The following is a 17,688-nucleotide window of genomic DNA, read 5'->3' on the forward strand; positions in this document are numbered from 1 at the left end:
GGAGGGGGAAAAAAGATAAAAAAAAAAAAAAAAAAATGAGTGACGTTCTTCACTCATGGGAACCGAGCTGCGATAATTTTGCGTACATTTGTTCGTACAAACTTTTGATGAAGATAGTTACGAAGATATTTACGAACATGTTCGAGAATGAGGTCCAATGTTTTGGTCATCCAACCTTCATCAGGTCTCTCAGATCAGGTATGGCAGATACCTGATGAAGGTTGGATGACTAAAACGTTGCATTTATAATAAAATGTAATGTAAGTGAATATGAATTCAAAATAATAATCAATCATTTATTTTGAAAATCAGTTCTTCTCAGACAAGGACATCCTAAGAACTTTCAGAAAACCTGTCTAACACATTTCTCTCATTTGGTTATGTCCAAATCAGCATCCACTGTTTCTTTCTGAGATGTTGAAAGCAGAAAATGTTAGCATTTATGACAAATGACAGTGGAAGTCATGCGTGAAACACAAACATTTTCATTTACATGCTTCATGGCCCCATTGACGTCCACTAGCATGACACTAACAAACGCAAACATGTTCTGCCTCCAATATCACAAACATGGGTGACGGTGCTTTCTGAATGGACAGAAAGGAAGCTCTGTTTGTGACAAATCTGATTAGCTTCTTAAAAACGTGGGCAATCCCACTATGTCTCTTATCACATGTCTGATTCAGGGTGTAATGATTCAGTCCAATAATTACATTTGATTCAGATTCTTCAGACAAAAGTTTTAATGCATCATAAAATCTTATATTGTGACCACTGTTAAATTGTATTTGATTAATTTCAACACTTTTTAATGTAAGATGCTACAGGATTAATTCTGTCAGCTGAATATAAATATAGAAAATATAGAAAAAACATGAAGGTATAAGCTTACATTACACTATAGTATAAGTTTACAGGACTATGTATAAAAAATGAATAAATAAATACAATAATTTGTATTAATTTAATTTAGCTCCGATTAGTAATTTACAACATCACAGCAGTTTGATTTCCACTAATATTATTATTATTATTATTATTATTATTATTATTATTATTATTATTATTATTATTATTATTATTATTATTATTATTATTATTATTATTATTATTATCAAATCAAATCAAATCAAATCAAATTTATTTATAGGGCCCGACAACACACGTTAATGTCCCCATGGGCCGTACAGGTCTTCTTTAAACAGGTCAAGAAGACAACATAACAATAAGTCAAGAACAGAACAAGAACACCATAGGGTCCAAACATTTTTTAGATGAATGCAAATAAATGAAAGAATGCAAGCACTCCCAGACATACCCCACGCGAAGGTAAGGAAAAACTCACTAAAACCTAACAATAGGGAAAAAAGCTCCACAGGCAGTGTGGAGGAGAGAAACCTTAGAAGGGCCGTTCAAGGGGGGATCTCCCTTCTTAGATGTTGGTGATAGTAGTGTTGCAGACGGACAGTTGGTAAGCATGCACTCATGTGTGTGGTGAAACACAGATGAGTGCATGCAATAGCAACTGTACATTTTGAAAAATTAAAGATAGAGCTAATAGCGATAGCAACTGAACATTTTGAAAGATTAAAGATAGAGTTGATAGCGGATCTATTTGAGGCACAGGGGCGGCGCAGAGAGGGTCACGTCCTCCCTGTCTTAGTCACGGGACATTCAACACTCCGGTCGTTGCTCAGTGACAGCCGGAGACAGGGAGATAGGGGGTGGCGCAGAGAGGGTCGCGAACTCCCCGACATCATCGCGGGACATCCGGCACTCCGGTCACCACTACGAGACCTCCGGAGACAGGGGGGCACGCAGAGGGGGTCGCAATCTCCCGGCCTTCGTCACGGGACGTCCAACACTCCGGACAACACTCCAGGACAGCAAGTCATAGGAAGACATGCTTTTGTCTCATCACGTCTGGACTACTGTAATGCACTTTTTTCAGGCCTACCTAATTCAAGCATCAAAAATCTTCAACTCGTGCAAAATGCGGCTGCACGGATACTAACTAGAACTAGAAAATTTGATCACATCACACCAGTTTTGTCCGCCCTACATTGGCTTCCTATCCAAGCCCGCTCTGACTTTAAAGTGCTACTCCTCACCTACAAAATTTTAAATGGGCTTGCACCGCTCTATCTATCCGATCTCATCTCCCGATACTCGCCCGCTCGTGCTCTGCGCTCACAAAATGCGGGGCTTCTATCGACCCCTAGGGTTAAAAAGAAATCCGCCGGCCACAGAGCCTTTGTCTACCGCGCTCCCTACCTGTGGAACAAATTACCTGCCGTCATCAGGGGCGCCTGCTCTGTCGAAGCTTTTAAATCCCTGCTTAAGACTCATCTTTTCTCTCTCTCCTTCAACCTACCTTGATCTCACCTGGTCGGGGACTGACCTTTAGATTAATCTGTGTAGTTTAGTTATGGTACAGGGTACTACATGGTACCACTGGGTAGTTTACTATAGGGTAGTTTAGTTAGGGTACAGGGTACTACATGGTACCACAGAGTACTACATGGTACTGCATGGCATTACAGGGTACTACATGGCTTACATAGCTCTACATGGCACTACATGGAACTACATGGCACTACATGGTACCACAAGGCACCACAGGGTACTACATGGCACTACAGGGTACTACAGGATACTACGGGGTACTACATGGCACTATGGGGTACTATAGGGTACTACATGGCACTACGGGGTACTACATGGCACTACAGGGTACTACATGTCTGCTCCTTTGCAGCACCACAAACATGGGAACTCTCTAACTCTTCCCCCCCCCCCCTCTCCCCCCCTCCCCCCCCCCCCCCCCCCTCCCTCCCCCTTCTCTCTGAGTACCCGTCTCCTGGCGCTGACCAAGGTGATGGATGCCTCGGGGTCTTGGCCAAGCTTGTAGTGACTGCTCTACATGCACCTCCGAGGCCTTGGATCAGTTATTCTCCGCCGTCTGTCCGTGGTCCTGTCAACTGATTAACAGACTGTTAACAGATTAACAGTCAACGCGGTTTCATTGCTGGGTTAAGTACTTCTATTCTATTCACATAATACGCTTACTTCATATATCTACTCCATTCACATATATGCCTACCACTTGTATCTATTGCTATGTCCGCCTACTACAATCTCATGAGCTGTCTAACGCCTGTCCCTGTGCCTTATTATTATTGATTCTTCTATACAAATGTTATGTGATGTGGGCATAAATCTTCAAAGTGAAGTAGGCTATTTTCTGCCCTCGCTCCACAATAGTGGAACGAACTTCCCACCAGTCAGGAGTCGGACAGCTGAAACCTGCCCAACCCTCCACATTGCCTGTGGTGCTTTTTTCCTATTGCTAGGTTTTTAGTGAGTTTTTCCTTACCTTCGCTGGGGTATGTCTGGGAGTGTCGTTTTGGATTTCATGATATTTTTGTTTTGTTTTGTTCTTGATTTATTGTGATGTTTCTTCTTGACTTATTTAAAGAAGACTTGTGCAGCCCATGGGGACATTAACCTGTGATTGCGGGCTTTAATCAATTTTCCGCCATCAACACACCTTCAATCAATATCTGAAAAATAATAATAATAATAACCTTCATAGTTCGTACAGTCTTTTACTATTATGTACCTTACCACTATCTACTATGTTACTATCCTTATACTACTACCTATCATGCTAATATGTCTATACTACGTACTATGCACTGAGAGTGTAACACTCAAGTTTGACACTGTTTTATGATCAATACCACTTACCCTTAGCTGCCAGAGATGTATGTATCCCTCCTGCTGAGTTTGGAGAAAAGCTAAATGACTAAATGTAAATGTAAATCTCAAAAGGAAAATACTGGCAGTAATATGAGTTTTTGTCCATCTTCACTAGTGGCGACAGTGGCTCAGGAGGTAGAGAGGTCGTCTCGTAATCGGAAGGTTCCCGGTTTAATTCCCGCTCCTCCCAGGCAGCGTGTCCTTGAGCAAGACACTTAACCCCTAACTGCACCCGATGAGCAGGTTGGCACCTTGCATGGTTGCCTCTGCCATCGGTGTGAGTGAATGGGTGAACGTGAGACATAAATTGTAAAGCGCTTTGGATAAAATATAAATTAAATTAAAAATTAAATATATATATAAAATTTTCAAAAAATAAAATACTACAAACTACTTGACAATGAATTCAGAGACTGAGTGGACCTAACCTATACATGTTTGTTTTTACTCTTCAATAACAACCACCATTGCTGTGAAAAGGACCCCTCCACAGGCAGTTGTCTGCTCCTGAACTTCTCCATAAGAAGTTCAATGTGTAATTTTCTGATGTCTGATGTGAATATGACATGAGAAATCTGAAAACGGAGTAACATTATTTATATATTAGAGTGTTGTGTGACTGTATGTCTGTTGCACTCTTACCGGATTTCTGGGATGTCATCACTGAGGCCACTCAGGATCAGGGGGAGGAGCTTATGGAAGTAGGAGTATCTGTCTCTCAAATGGAGCAGCCAATCACCAACTATTACTGTCACAGCTTTCCTCACCTGGACAGAGATGGAAGGGAGATATGTTTGTGAAGGGAGGAGATATTAGTCGTTGCCTAGCAGGCTAGAACTCCCTCCCATGCAACTATAGGGTCTCCAAACTCCATCTAGTATTCGCCCCTCTACGTTGCTTTGGAGACCGTTTTTTTAGACATCCCAGACACTATAGTGGTCCTTGTATTGTCGCTAGTTGCAGCATCCATATGGGTTGCTCCCGGGTTACTCTAACGTGCTGTCGTGAAAGTCCTACTACTTTGTGTCCTACAGTTATGGTTTGGCTGTAGTTTGGTCTAGTTTTTCCACAATATGAACTATTGTGGAACAATACTAGGGTGAGAGTTTTCACACAAAATGTCAGAAGACTTGTATCAGCAGTCATCAGTCGAGTACTGTGCCACAAAAGTGTATATTGTGGAAAAACTACACCATTAACCATAAAATTACACCATACAACTTAGCTGTAACAGTACACAAAGTAGTAATGATTAAATTGTACAGCAAGTAAGAGGAACAACAGAGCAACCCCTGTGGACACCGCAACAAATCAAGTCAAGTAAGTGGTCATCGAATTGTCTATCTCCAACCAGCCACGGTAGGGGCTAATCTAGTATTAGAGTTTAGCTTCCATTTGTCCTAATGGATATTCCCAATGAACTTGATCATATAGTGTTGGGTTGGTCTAACAGCAACACAAGCAACAGTACCTGTGGTGAGTCGTCAAACAGCCGTTGTGCCAGATGAGAGAGCACGTCATCAACATTCTTCCCAGTGCCATGCTGAATGACGGCACCAGTGGCTTCAATGACAGAAACTCGCACCCGGGAGTGTTGATGAGAAATGGTCTGCATGAGGGGCTCGACCAGACTCTCAGCCTGCATGTGGAAATGTTCTGAGGGAAAACATCAATGTACTTGAATGAATGAATGAATGAATGGTAACTTTATTTAACAGATTGCAGAATGGGTACAATAATACAGTACGGCTCAATACACACAATTGTTAAGGGGATATAGACCAGAGAAATACGTTTGTCTTGTTTACATCGTGGTCCCCCATTTTCAATTCATAGTGGTACTATGAATTGAACATAGTACAAAAAACGTCACATAAAAACACTGGTTCAAATCTACAGCCTGCCTATTAAGCTACAGTAGTTTGCTCACTCAGAAACTTGAATACTTGTGAGTCGTACTCGTGACGATGAAGCAGTTGTATCTCTGTCGCAAATATAATCGCGTCTCGCAACCATGGCAACACGTTTCATCAACAACAAAATAATCTACCAACCTGGCACAGATTTGGCAAAGTTTACAGTGCATTTGCAGCTCTCCCTCTTGACGTCTGGAAAGGGGTCGACTATAGTTGTCTGTAGTATCTTGATCATGTCGTCCAGATAAGGCGCTAGTTGCTTCCCACATACTTCTACGGTTAGAGTCAGCACCTCCATAATGGCCAGTCGAAGTTCCTCCGCGGGCTCCAATGTGTCTTTCCCTCCGAGCCGCTGAGCCAGACAGGGCATGAGATAAGGCAACGATTCGTGTGGTTGTGGAACACAACGAATAAACTCTCCTACCATGAGAATTGCGGTCTCTCTGCATCTTTCCATTGGATCCGACATGCATTTCAGGAGAGACTTGAGGAGGCAAGAAAAAACTTCCTGTAACACGCCACTGGAAAGGCCTTTATCGATCGTTTCCTTTTTAATGGCTTCAAGGGACCTTTTTCTGGTAGTCTTGCTGTCTTCATTTAGACAGTTTAAATGTCGAGCAAGTCCTCTCAAAACATCGGCAGCAGCACGTTCATCTCCACCAGCCGCCATCGCTGCCATTTTTTTACCGTTGTTATGCCAACAGGCAACTCCGCGACTAACAAACATCGCTTTACGTTATTCTGATTCAAAATCCCAAACTTTATTCAAATTTACAATCTATCTGTTTTGCCTCGTACTGTTTACGCGATAACTATTTACACGATGTTTATGAAAGCCGATAAGAAAAGTCTAACCGTGATCGTTCCTCTCATACAATAAAATAATCTTTAAAAAATGTGAATGAATGAATGAATGAATGAATGAATGAATGAATGAATGAATGAATGAATGAATGAATGAATGAATGAATGAATGAATGAATGAATGAATGAAAACTTTATTTAACAGATTGCAGAATGGGTACAATACAGTATGGCTCAATACATACAATTGTTAAGGGGATGCAGACCTGAGAAAGACGTTTGTCTTGTAAACATCAGGGTCCCCCATTTTCAATTCATATAGACATTTATGACATACACAACATACATGACATTTATGGCATTGGGACATATAGGTATTTAGTACTGATACATTTGTGACATAAGCGGTATTCAAATATACAGTACTGTTACCCCTAGATCCTGACAGAGTATATACATATGATGGGGAGGGGACTGTACATTAGGAGGGGGTGGGTGGGTGGGAGGGAAATATACATACGGCGGGGAGGGAATATATACATGCGGTGGGGAGGAGACTGTCTATTAGGAGGTGGTGGGGGTTTTGGGCATTTACGGTGGCCAGTTTCGAATTGCAGCCTCCCGTAGGTGCTCTTTAAGAGCGGTTTTGAATGTGGGCAGGGATTCACATTCCTTTACAGCTTTGGGTAGGGCGTTCCACATTGTTGTGGTATAATTGCGAAACGTGTTTAGTCCCTTGTTTGAGCCGAATCTGGGTTTAACATGATTTGTTGAGCTTCCTCTGGTGTAGTGGTTGTGGTATTCACTGACCTTTGGGAAGTATTTTGACATGTACATGGGCACCCCGGTCGTATAGTGTATCTTGTAGACCAGGCCCATTGCAAGTTGCTGTACTCTGTCGTCTACTCTAAGCCAGTGGTTCTCAACTGGTCTAGCCTCGGGACCCAACATTTTCCTTAGTCATTAAGTCGCGACCCAAAATTTTGAACCACTATGATTTATGTAAAAAAAATATTTGCAGTAATACGCAATCTTTCAAAACATGAAATAAACACAAAAAAGTGCAACAAGTGCAACTATTGCTAAAAACCCAATGAAATAAAAGAATAATAAATAATATATGCTTCTTAGCAGATTTCTTAGCTTAACATAACAGACCTAAATTTGGGGGAACTAATGGGATAACTGAGTTTGCAACAAAAGTGCAACTAGGGCTAAAACCCAATGAAATAAAATAATAATAAATAATATGCTTCTTAGCAGATTTCTTAGCTTATCATAACAGACCTAAGTTTGGGGGAACTAATGGTAAATGGCTGCTTTTTTATATAGCGCTTTTATCCAAAGCGCTTTACAATTTGTTACTCACATTTTACCCATTCACACACCGATGGCGGAGGCAACCATGCAAGGTGCCAACCTGCTCATCGGGAGCAATTAGGGGTTAAGTGTCTTGCTCAAGGACACATCGACACGCTGCCTGGGAGGAGCAGGAATCGAACCGGGAACCTCCGGATTGCCAGACGACTGCTCTACCTCCTGAGCCACTGTCGCCCCTAATGGGATAACTGGGGTTGCAACAAAAGTGCAACTAGGGCTAAAAACCCAATGAAATTAAATAATAATAATAAATAATTATGCTTCTTAGCAGACTTCTTAGCTTAACATAACAGACCTAAGTTTGGGGGAACTAATGGGATAACTGGGATTGCAATAAAAGTGCAACTAGGGCTAAAAACCCAATGAAATAAAATAATAATAAATAATATGCTTCTTAGCAGATTTCTTAGCTTAACATAACAGACCTACGTTTGGGGGAACTAATGGGATAACTGGGGTTGCAACAAAAGTGCAACTAAGGGCTAAAAACACAATGAAATAAAATAATAATAATAATAATAATAATAATAATAATAATAATAATAATAATAATAATAATAATAAATAATATATCCTTCTTAGCAGACTTCTTAGCTTAACATGCAGGGAACTAATGGGATAACTGGGGATGATGTTTGCTCCTGACAAAGAGTCTCAAAGTCTGGGGTGATGGTAGACAAAGCAACTCTGAGGTCATGCTCAATGTCCAATCTGTTCCCCCGCTTTGTCTTCAGCTGGACCAGAGCTGAGAAGCCACTTTCACAAAGATAGGTAGTGAAAAAAAAAAGAAAAAAAATTACCTTTTTTTTTTTTTTTACATTTTTTTTTTTTTTTAGACACACATCCGCGACCCACTCAAAATGGCCCTGCGACCCACTTTTGGGTCGCGACCCACCAGTTGAGAAACACTGCCTAAGCCATCCTAGGTTGGCAAAGTGGGCAGGGGTGAGGTGGGTTCTGGGGTTCAGGTCAAGTAGTAGTCTGACCAGTTTGTTTTGTGATGTTTGTAATTTTGTTTTAAGCGCCTTTGAGGTGCTTTGGTACCATGAGGTGCACGCATAGTCATAGTACCCTTGAATGAGTGCTCCTGCCAGAGTCTTCAGGGTATTCTTGTTTACCAGAGAGGAGATCCGGTACAAGAATCTAGTTCATTGGTTTGGGTTACTTTTCGGCCAATCAATTTGTGCTTTTGGGCCGTCTTGTTTTAGCTAAATCTGACTAAAGTAACCCTTTAGGTGAGGTCCATAAAAGGGAGGCCAACCGTTTTTCTGTTGTCACCGAAAATATCTTCCCTTTTTAAATCGGTGGTAGAGCAAATATTAATTGAAATAGCATATTCCACATCTGTGAGATGGTCTACAACAAACAAAAATCAAGTTGGTTTTTAGTTGCGAAATAAATTGTATCTCATGTGTCCGAGCCAGTCAAGTCCTATGCTGTGTAAGCTTCCTGCTTGATTGATTGAACATTTTATTAACAGATTGCAGAATGGGTACAATACAGTACAGCTCAATACACACAATTGTTAAGGGGGTGCAGATATTGCAGACCCCTTTCGTCTTGTTTACATCAGGGTCCCCCATTTTCAATTCATCATAACATATGACATACATGACATATAGACTATGCTACATCTATACATTTATGACATACCAGATTTACAAATACAGTACTGTTTGTGATACAAAAAAGCGTCTAAAAAAGAGCGTATATACATTTGACATAGAAACTGTACATTGGAGGAGGTTGGGTGGGGGGGGGGGTTGGGTAGGTGGGGTGGGGGGGGAAACTGTACATTGGAGGTGGTTGGGTGGGGTGGGGGGGGTTGGTAGGCAGGGGGGGGGGGGAACTGTACGTTGTAATATCGACGAAACCTTACTTGGTCCCAAGAAGAGGGTCTCGTGTATTATTTGGTTAGGACATTTACTGTACATTGGAGGGGGTTGGGTTAGGACATTTACAGGGGCCAGTTTCGAATTGCAGCCTCCCGTAGGTGCTCTTTGAGAGTGGTTTTGAAAGTGGGTAGTGATTCACATTCCTTTACAGCTTTGGGTAGGGCGTTCCACATTGATGTGGCATAATTGCGAAACGTGTTTAGTCCCTTGTTTGAGCCGAATCTGGGTTTAACATGATTTGTGGAGCTCCCTCTGGTGTTGTGGTCGTGGTATTCACTGACCTTTGGGAAGTATTTTGACATTCAGAAAAAATAAATAACGCACATCCTCCGTTTGTTGGTGCTGAGCCAAACTGTAAGAACAGTAATACATAAGAACAAAGCGGGGCTCGCAACTCAGTAGTTCCAAGGTGATTTAATAGACAAAAAAGGCAGTAGATGCAACGTTTCGACCTTACCGGTCTTCCTCAAGCATGTAGTATTTTGACATGTACATGGGTACCTTAGTCGTGTAGTGTATCTTGTAGACCAGGCCCATTACAAGTTGCTGTACTCTGTTGTCTACTCTAAGCCATCCTAGGTTGTCAAAGTGGGCAGGGGTGAGGTGGGTTCTAGGAGTAAGGTCAAGTAGTCTGACCAGTTTGTTTTGTGATGTTTGTAATCTTGTTTTTAGCGCCATTGAGGTGCTTTGGTACCATGAGGTGCAAGCATAGTCGTAGTACCCTTGAATGAGTGCTACTAGTCTTCAGGGTATTCTTGTTTTTTTTTTTTAACTTTGACCAGTCAGCTGGTTCTTTTTAGCGTTTATCGCTTTTTCTGGTCAAGCATGACCGACAGAAACAGGTTGAATGGGATATAGATCGGGGGAAGACACTCTGAGAAAATACGGCGAGTCCGGGAGTCGAACTCGTGTACCCCAGATCCGTGACGCGCACGGTTGTCCCCGACGCCGAAATGGCGCAGAGATACGCGGTGAGCTACTGGAGCTCCCCCAGGGTATTCTTGTTTACCAGAGAGGAGATCCGGTACAAGAATCTAGTTCGTTGGTTGACTTTTTTGATTACATTGGATGCCATTTTGTCACAGGAAAGATTTGCCTCTAGGATGGAACCTATGTAATTTCATCTTTCCTTGTGACAATATTGTCACCCACTGTAACTGAGAAGCCGTCGGTCTTGCTGAGTTTGTTATTTGATCCGAAGAGAATGGACTCTGTTTTACCCAGGTGTAATGATAGTTTGTTATCAGCGAGCAGGTGCAGATTCTGCCGAGTTCTGAGCTGAGGGTTTTTTCAACCTGTAACTTGTTCTTGTCAGAGACCAGCAGGGCTGAGTCGTCCGCGAACAAGAACAAGTTGCAGTCACAAGTTGACGACATGTCATTTGCATAAATTAGGAACAGTAGCGGTCCTAGTATGCTTCCTTGTGGAACACCACAGCTCACTGTAAGGGGGGGGGGGGGGGGTAGAGTACCGTTTATCTCCACCATCTGTTCTCTCCCCTCAAGGTAGGATTGCATCCAGCTCACGGATAGACTATCAAAACCAATTGCTTTTAGTTTATCAATCAGAATGGAGTGATTGACAGTGTCAAAGGCCTTTTGTAGGTCCAGCATGACCATGCCGCAGTATTTGCCCACATCCACCTCTTGTTTGATGTGGTCGTTCAAATAGAGAAGGCATGTGTCAGTGGAGTGGGATGTTCTGAAGCCAGATTGGAATTCGTAGATTAGACTTTTTTTCCGCTAGGTACTTTTCAACCTGTTCATAGACAATTTTTTCCATGACTTTCGAGATGGAGGTAAGAATAGAAACAGGGCGGTAGTTGCCTGGGTCTAATTTGCTGCCCTTTTTGTGCAGGGGGGGTCACTCTCGCAATTTTGAAGTCCTTGGGGACGTGTCCCTGTTTTATGGAGAGGTTTATTATGTGTGTGATGGCGGCTGCTGAGTCTCTGAGGAATTTGGAGGGGATGTTGTCATGGCCAGTGGCCTTGTTAGGTTGGAGGGCGCTCAGTATTTTTTTTTTTTTTTTTTAATCTTTTTCCCCCTCCTTCTTTTTTCCGATTTTTCTCCCATCCCACTGTTAGTCGTTATGCCAATTCCCAACCCCCTTCCTGGTTGTTGCACACTTTCCCCTACTGTTGGTCCGAGAGAGGCCGGAGACTGTCACATGCTTTCCTCCGACGCATGTGCAGCCAGCCGGCAGCCAGCCTGGCCGCGCAGATTCTCACCGGGTGAGTGTAACGTGTGGAAGGTCGCACTACCTCTCTCCAGATTCTACCCTTGCTGAGCAGGCGCCCCGACCGAACTGTAGGGGTTGCTGTCCACGACGCCCAGGACCCACCCACGGCTCCCCTCCCCCTAACTCAGCCAAACAAGTTAGTATAGCGATCAGCCCGAGCCAAGGCAATGCTGACTCTCCGGGAGTCGAGACCACAGCCTCTTGCATTGGTGACAAGCACAATCTCCGCTATGCCACCTGACCGCCGGCGCTCAGTTTTTTGAGTACCTTATCTGTTGTTACCATTTCCAGGTTGAAGTCGTCTTTGCGGACCCCTAGGTTTTTGTAGTATGCTACTATGTGTTCTACCCCATAATGCCCTGGGAGGGTAGTTTATTAACCAGTGTTGTGGCTATGTTTGTAAAGAATATGTTTAGGTATTTGGCCACATCCAGTTTGTCTGTGCTGAGCGTGTTTTCTGTCTTTATGGTTATGTTTAAATCTGTTTTTTTGTTTTTTGCTACAGCCTAGTTGGTTGTTGAGTAATTTCCAAAGTTTGCAGGGTTTGTTTTTGTTTTCCTCAGTTTTGTCATTGATGGATTTTTTTTGTGGTTTTGATCATGGTGTTTATGTAATTTCTTAGTCTGTTTCTTAGAATTTTTTGTTCAACCACGTGGGCTTGGAGTTCACTGTTTGAGCTTTTGGTAAGCTTTGTCTGACTTTTATGAAGTTCAGAGCATTTTTTGTCTCTGGTTTTCATAGCGGTCACCGGTCAGTATTTCAGAGTGCATCCATGGCTCAGCGCGATTTTTAACCCTGGTGGTTCTTAGGGGTGCCAACCGTGCCATGAATTTGGTTTTGAATCCAAGCCACGTTTCTTCAACCAGTGTACCACTGACTGAGCTCATCTGACCAGTCCATGCTCTCCAGTTCTTGGTTAAAGGCCTCTCTAGTCTAGAGTAGGTTTTGAGGTCCCTACTCCCTAGATGTGACTGTTTTGTGACAGCCGGCCTTTTGTTTTAGCTTTTTGCGGGTACAGAAAATCATATAATGATCACTTAACCTGCATGCTATCACCCCTTTGTTGGAGATCATGGACTTGTCAGAGGTCAGAATGAGGTCAATGGTGGTTTGTGTTGAATCACATATCCTGTGGGTTGGGTGATTAGCTGGCTGAGGCCGTGCAGATCACAAAACCTACTGAAGGCCTTGAAGACGGGTGCTGCTTTACGTAGCATATCGGTGTTCCAGTCCCCAATAAGAATCTTCTAGCTTGTAGCAATGACTGTATAGCCACACTTTATGATGCTTACTGTTTATTGTTTATTTTGATCCACATTAATTAATACAGCAAGAGTTACTTATAACCAAACCTACTGTTATCACTCCTGTGGTCCATAATAATATAGGTAATATTATAAAATGGAGTTTAAAATTATAAGCTTTGAACACAAGTTTAGACAAGGCATTTTATACATAATGATGGCAGTCGTTTATTCCACCCGAGCCCATGCATTTCAACTGCAAGAAGGTATACGTATGATATGCGTTTCCCGTCAATAAATAAAAAGCTGGCGCGCGCTTGTTGCTGGCCTCGAGAGAGCGCCTTTGCGGTCGAAAATATGAGAGACTGACGTCACCGGGACCGACGCAGCGCGCGCCTCGGCAGCAGAGAGAGAGAGGCAGCAGCAGCATCCTGGCTCATCTACCTGCCTCCCTGCAGCCACCAGCCTGCTCTCTCAGCATCTCCGGAAAAGAACGGTAAGGATACTGAAGCTCCTGTGTTCTGCTGTATCACATTGGCATGTAGGAAATAGCGGAATATATCTAGCCCTGGTAACATTTACCTTGAGGGTATATTCGTTTAGAATTTTGCATCGCCGAGATTCGACTGTCATTGCGACAGTTGCGAGGTTAGCAAAGCCAGGAGGCTAGAAAGGTGTGCTAGTTTTGTTAGCTTAGCAATCTATCAAATGCGTTGAGACAGGTGTTCAATTTGATGGCTATAGACAACGAGCTTTATCACAATATGCAGCTGAGCCAAGTGAAAGTACACGAGCTATAGCTGCTTTGTTACTTGATGCGAATCATCTCTATTTGGTGGTGTCGTGCTCCAAAGTCACAGCTAGTGGTGGTTATAGTTATATTGGAATTATAACCACCCGAACACACTTCCTTTGCGGAAGTGAATGTCAAAATGTGTGTGATATATATGTTAGCTAACGTTACCTCTGGCATAACTAATAAACCACTATAACATCGCTATCCATAATTATAAGAGTCACTGTATATTGTACACAGGCCTGACGTTATATTGTTACAGTTGAACGATACAGCAAAGCAAGATACTTTAACCACTGTCACCCACCCCCTGTCCACTCCCTGCCATTCTCTCCAATACCCCTACCCTCCATATTCACTTCTCTCTTCTCCCCTACTGTCATGTGCGCTCCTCTCTTCTCCCCTCCCATCCTTTCTCTCTCTCCTCTCCTGCTTCCCCCACGCTGCTCTCCTACTCTCCCCCTCTCTGCCCGCCCCTCTTTCCTCCCCTATTGCCCATGCCCACAGAGATAAAAGATAAGATGGCCACCTCCTCCTCCAATCTGGAAGAAGACGAGAGTTTGAAGGGCTGTGAAGTTTTTGTGCAGAAGCACAACATCCAGCAGATCCTCAAAGAGTGCATTGTCAACCTCTGCATCGCCAAGCCAGAGCGGCCTATGAGGTTCCTGCGGGAACACTTTGAAAAGCTGGAGAAGGTCTGTGATCCAAAAGTTCTCTCTTCTAGGACTTTAGCGTCGGTCTCTCCTCTAGGAATTTAATCTGAGATCTGTCTTTGATTGTTGGAAATGTTATATTCTGTGCAGACTGAATACTTCCTGTCGAAGTGATAATGAGATTTGCAAATGACTGTTGTCAATTATGTAATGCGCTACGGACCCTCTGAATGTGACCGGTGAGAGGAATTTGTGTCAATTCAGTGCACGTTAGTCACTCACTGAGAAAGGTTTGCTCTCCGATTTCTCTGATGTCAGTTTCTTCCTCCAATCCAGTATCCATATGATGTTATGCAGCCTTTGTGAATGAAAGGGACTTTGTAATGCGTGTTTTATGAATGATGCTCTTGGAAGAAATGTACAAAGAATAGATGCTTTGATAATCTTTTCGAATGCTCCCGATGTTAAGAGATACACATTGTCTCACAGAGGATTCAGCAACAATGGTGGTGAGTTAGTGTGTGTGTGTATGTATTCTCCAACACCCTAGTCTCTTGTTTGCCCTGTCATATTGTATCTGCCTAATTGATGTTTATATGTCTGCTTCATCATATGAGTCAGTAGGCAAAGGCATGGCCCAGCTAGTGTATGTTTGTTGGAAATCAAAATGTACTCTGACTATGCTTAGAGGGATTCCAATTTCGATCCCATAATAGCAGAGTCCATTAGGGAATATTAGGGACAGCGTGCTGTTCTCAGGCTTAGGGACTCATTGTGTGTTTGTGTCTGTCTGGGGGCAGAAAGACAGACATAGGAGGCAACAGACCTCACTGGCCCAAGCTGTGGATTACAGAATGTACTAGTTCCAGAAATGTGTGCATATAGGAGAGGATGGATGGATGGTAGAATGTGCTAGTTCCAGAATAGTGTGAATATAGGAGAGGATGGATGGATGGTAGAATGTGCTAGTTCCAGAATAGTGTGCATATAGGAGAGGATGGATGATGGATGGTAGAATGTGATATTTCCAGAGTGGTGTGAATATAGGAGAGGATGGATGGATGGTAGAATGTGCTAGTTATTTCCAGTGAATGTGTTCAGCTCCATCTGGCTCTTTTGGAACAGCAATGAAGCAGATTAGTAGGTTATAGCTCTCTGTACTACTTAAAAAGCACTGTTCCAAATTGCCAGTAGGGTCGGTTGCCAATGGCCAATGTGATGGAGTTTTGCTTTGCAGGTGCAACATAATTTAATAAAGAGGAAGATTATCTTCTGGTCTGTTGTTCTATGAATTGGGAGTTTATGAGCAAAGGACAATGCAATGCAATGTCACAATCAAACTGCATTGCCTGAAATGGTTGAAATACATCTTTATTCACAGTGATGTTCCCTCACTGGTAATCCTCCACATTTATTTATATATCAATATATACAGTATAAAGTCAATTTCTGTGGAATACCCCTTTTAAGAAGGTTTTTACAAGCCTTTTATGGAGGGATCATATTTAGGTTACGTCTTATGTATGGTGTAGGTCTAATGCAGCTCTATGCAGAGAAGCCAGCCACAACATGAGGTCTCTCAGAGATGTTGGTGTTGAGCTTTTGGTTCATACTTATGATCAGGGACATAGCTAGATAGAGATGTTCTTTATTTCTGAGTGAGTCATGGGATTGTTTAACAACAGGCTCCTCTTGTACTTTGATCAAAGAGCAGTAGCTGAGTGTGGAGAAGCACCAGATAGCAGGACTGACGTTCACATGGAGCACCTGAGGGAAGATTGTCCACCTCACTGCGGTGTGTGTGTGTATGTGTGTGTGTGTGTGTGTGTGTGTGTGTATGTGTGTGTGTGTGTGTGTGTGTGTGTGTGTTAGAATGGAACCATTTAACTTGTGATGCAAACTCATATGTACAGAAACACACACACACACACACACACACACACACACACACACACACACACACACACACACACACACACACACACACACACACACACACACACACACACACACACACACACACACACACACACACACAGTAATGTAAATAGGTAGTGAGTTGAGTGAGTTGAGAGTTTGAATGGGCCCCAGGGAAATTGTGTGGGTCCCCAATAATTTCCTAAATCTTTTTTATAAACTTGTGTTTGATACTATATGGTTATACGTATGGTTCTATTCAATTCATGTATCTGTATTCGGATAGAAAACCAATAGAAAAATATCCTTCAGTTAAAGTGAATAATCTTAAATTCCAATGATGCTGTGTTCACCTTTCTTGATGTGTTAATGTCTCATTTCTAATGGTAATTACATAACAGTAATACATACATTCACTTTTCTGTCGTAGCCACTGTGCAACAAACGCTAAATTGTTCTGTTTGTATTCAGTCAATTTTACTTATCTTTTCTATATTGATTGCAATGTTTTTTTTTGTTTTTAGTTTTTTATTTCACACTTGCTTTGACAATGTAAACATATGTTTCCCAAAAAGCCCCTTTGAATTGAATTAGAGAAAGAGAAAGAGAGAGAAAGAAAAGGGGGGGGGGCAGTGTAGAGCTGCGCAGGGGGGTTGAGTTTGCATGTCAGGTTGCACACCTCGTGTTACTCCTTTAGTAATTGAAATGACTACTTAGTGAAATAAAAGTCCTATGTTGCAAACACATTTATATCTTGTGACCATCCACGATGCTATGAATCCATGGTGGACCAGTGGGTTATTTTGGATATTTCGATGGATGGTGGATTCTCTTCCTTTCAAAACAGAATGAATGAATGAATGAAAACTTTATTTAACAGATTGCCGAATGGGTACAATACAGTACGGCTCAATACATACAATTGTTAAGGGGATGCAGACCTGAGAAAGACGTTTGTCTTGTTTCCATCAGGGTCCCCCATTTTCAATTCATATAGACATTTATGACATACACAACATACATGACATTTATGGCATAGGGACATATAGGTATTTAGTACTGATACATTTGTGACATAAGCG

At 42.4% G+C, this 17,688-nt stretch overlaps 2 protein-coding genes across 2 annotated transcripts in view; one reads left to right on the forward strand and one right to left on the reverse strand.

The window, feature by feature from the left end:
- LOC311240554 (dynein axonemal assembly factor 5-like) overlaps nt 1–6,377 on the reverse strand; it is a 39,896-nt gene extending 33,519 nt beyond the window's left edge. Inside the window, exons 1-3 of the mRNA XM_084329131.1 lie at nt 5,817–6,377; nt 5,234–5,418; nt 4,405–4,529 (exon numbers count right to left, since the gene is read on the reverse strand). Coding sequence (XP_084185257.1) covers nt 4,405–4,529; nt 5,234–5,418; nt 5,817–6,357 — 851 coding nt within the window. The 5' untranslated portion in view covers nt 6,358–6,377. The remainder of the gene's footprint in view (nt 1–4,404; nt 4,530–5,233; nt 5,419–5,816) is intronic.
- Nucleotides 6,378–13,645: 7,268 nt separating this feature from the next.
- The window catches only part of LOC311240555 (cAMP-dependent protein kinase type I-beta regulatory subunit-like), a gene marked incomplete at its 3' end in the record, with an annotated part of 130,495 nt that continues 126,452 nt past the window's right edge, over nt 13,646–17,688 (forward strand). The window contains exons 1-2 of the mRNA XM_084329132.1: nt 13,646–13,736; nt 14,544–14,731. Coding sequence (XP_084185258.1) covers nt 14,558–14,731 — 174 coding nt within the window. The 5' untranslated portion in view covers nt 13,646–13,736; nt 14,544–14,557. The remainder of the gene's footprint in view (nt 13,737–14,543; nt 14,732–17,688) is intronic.

The sequence above is a fragment of the Notolepis coatsorum genome (assembly GCF_963971535.1).
Source record: "Notolepis coatsorum genome assembly, chromosome: 14".
Taxonomy (NCBI): Eukaryota; Metazoa; Chordata; class Actinopteri; order Aulopiformes; family Paralepididae; genus Notolepis; species Notolepis coatsorum.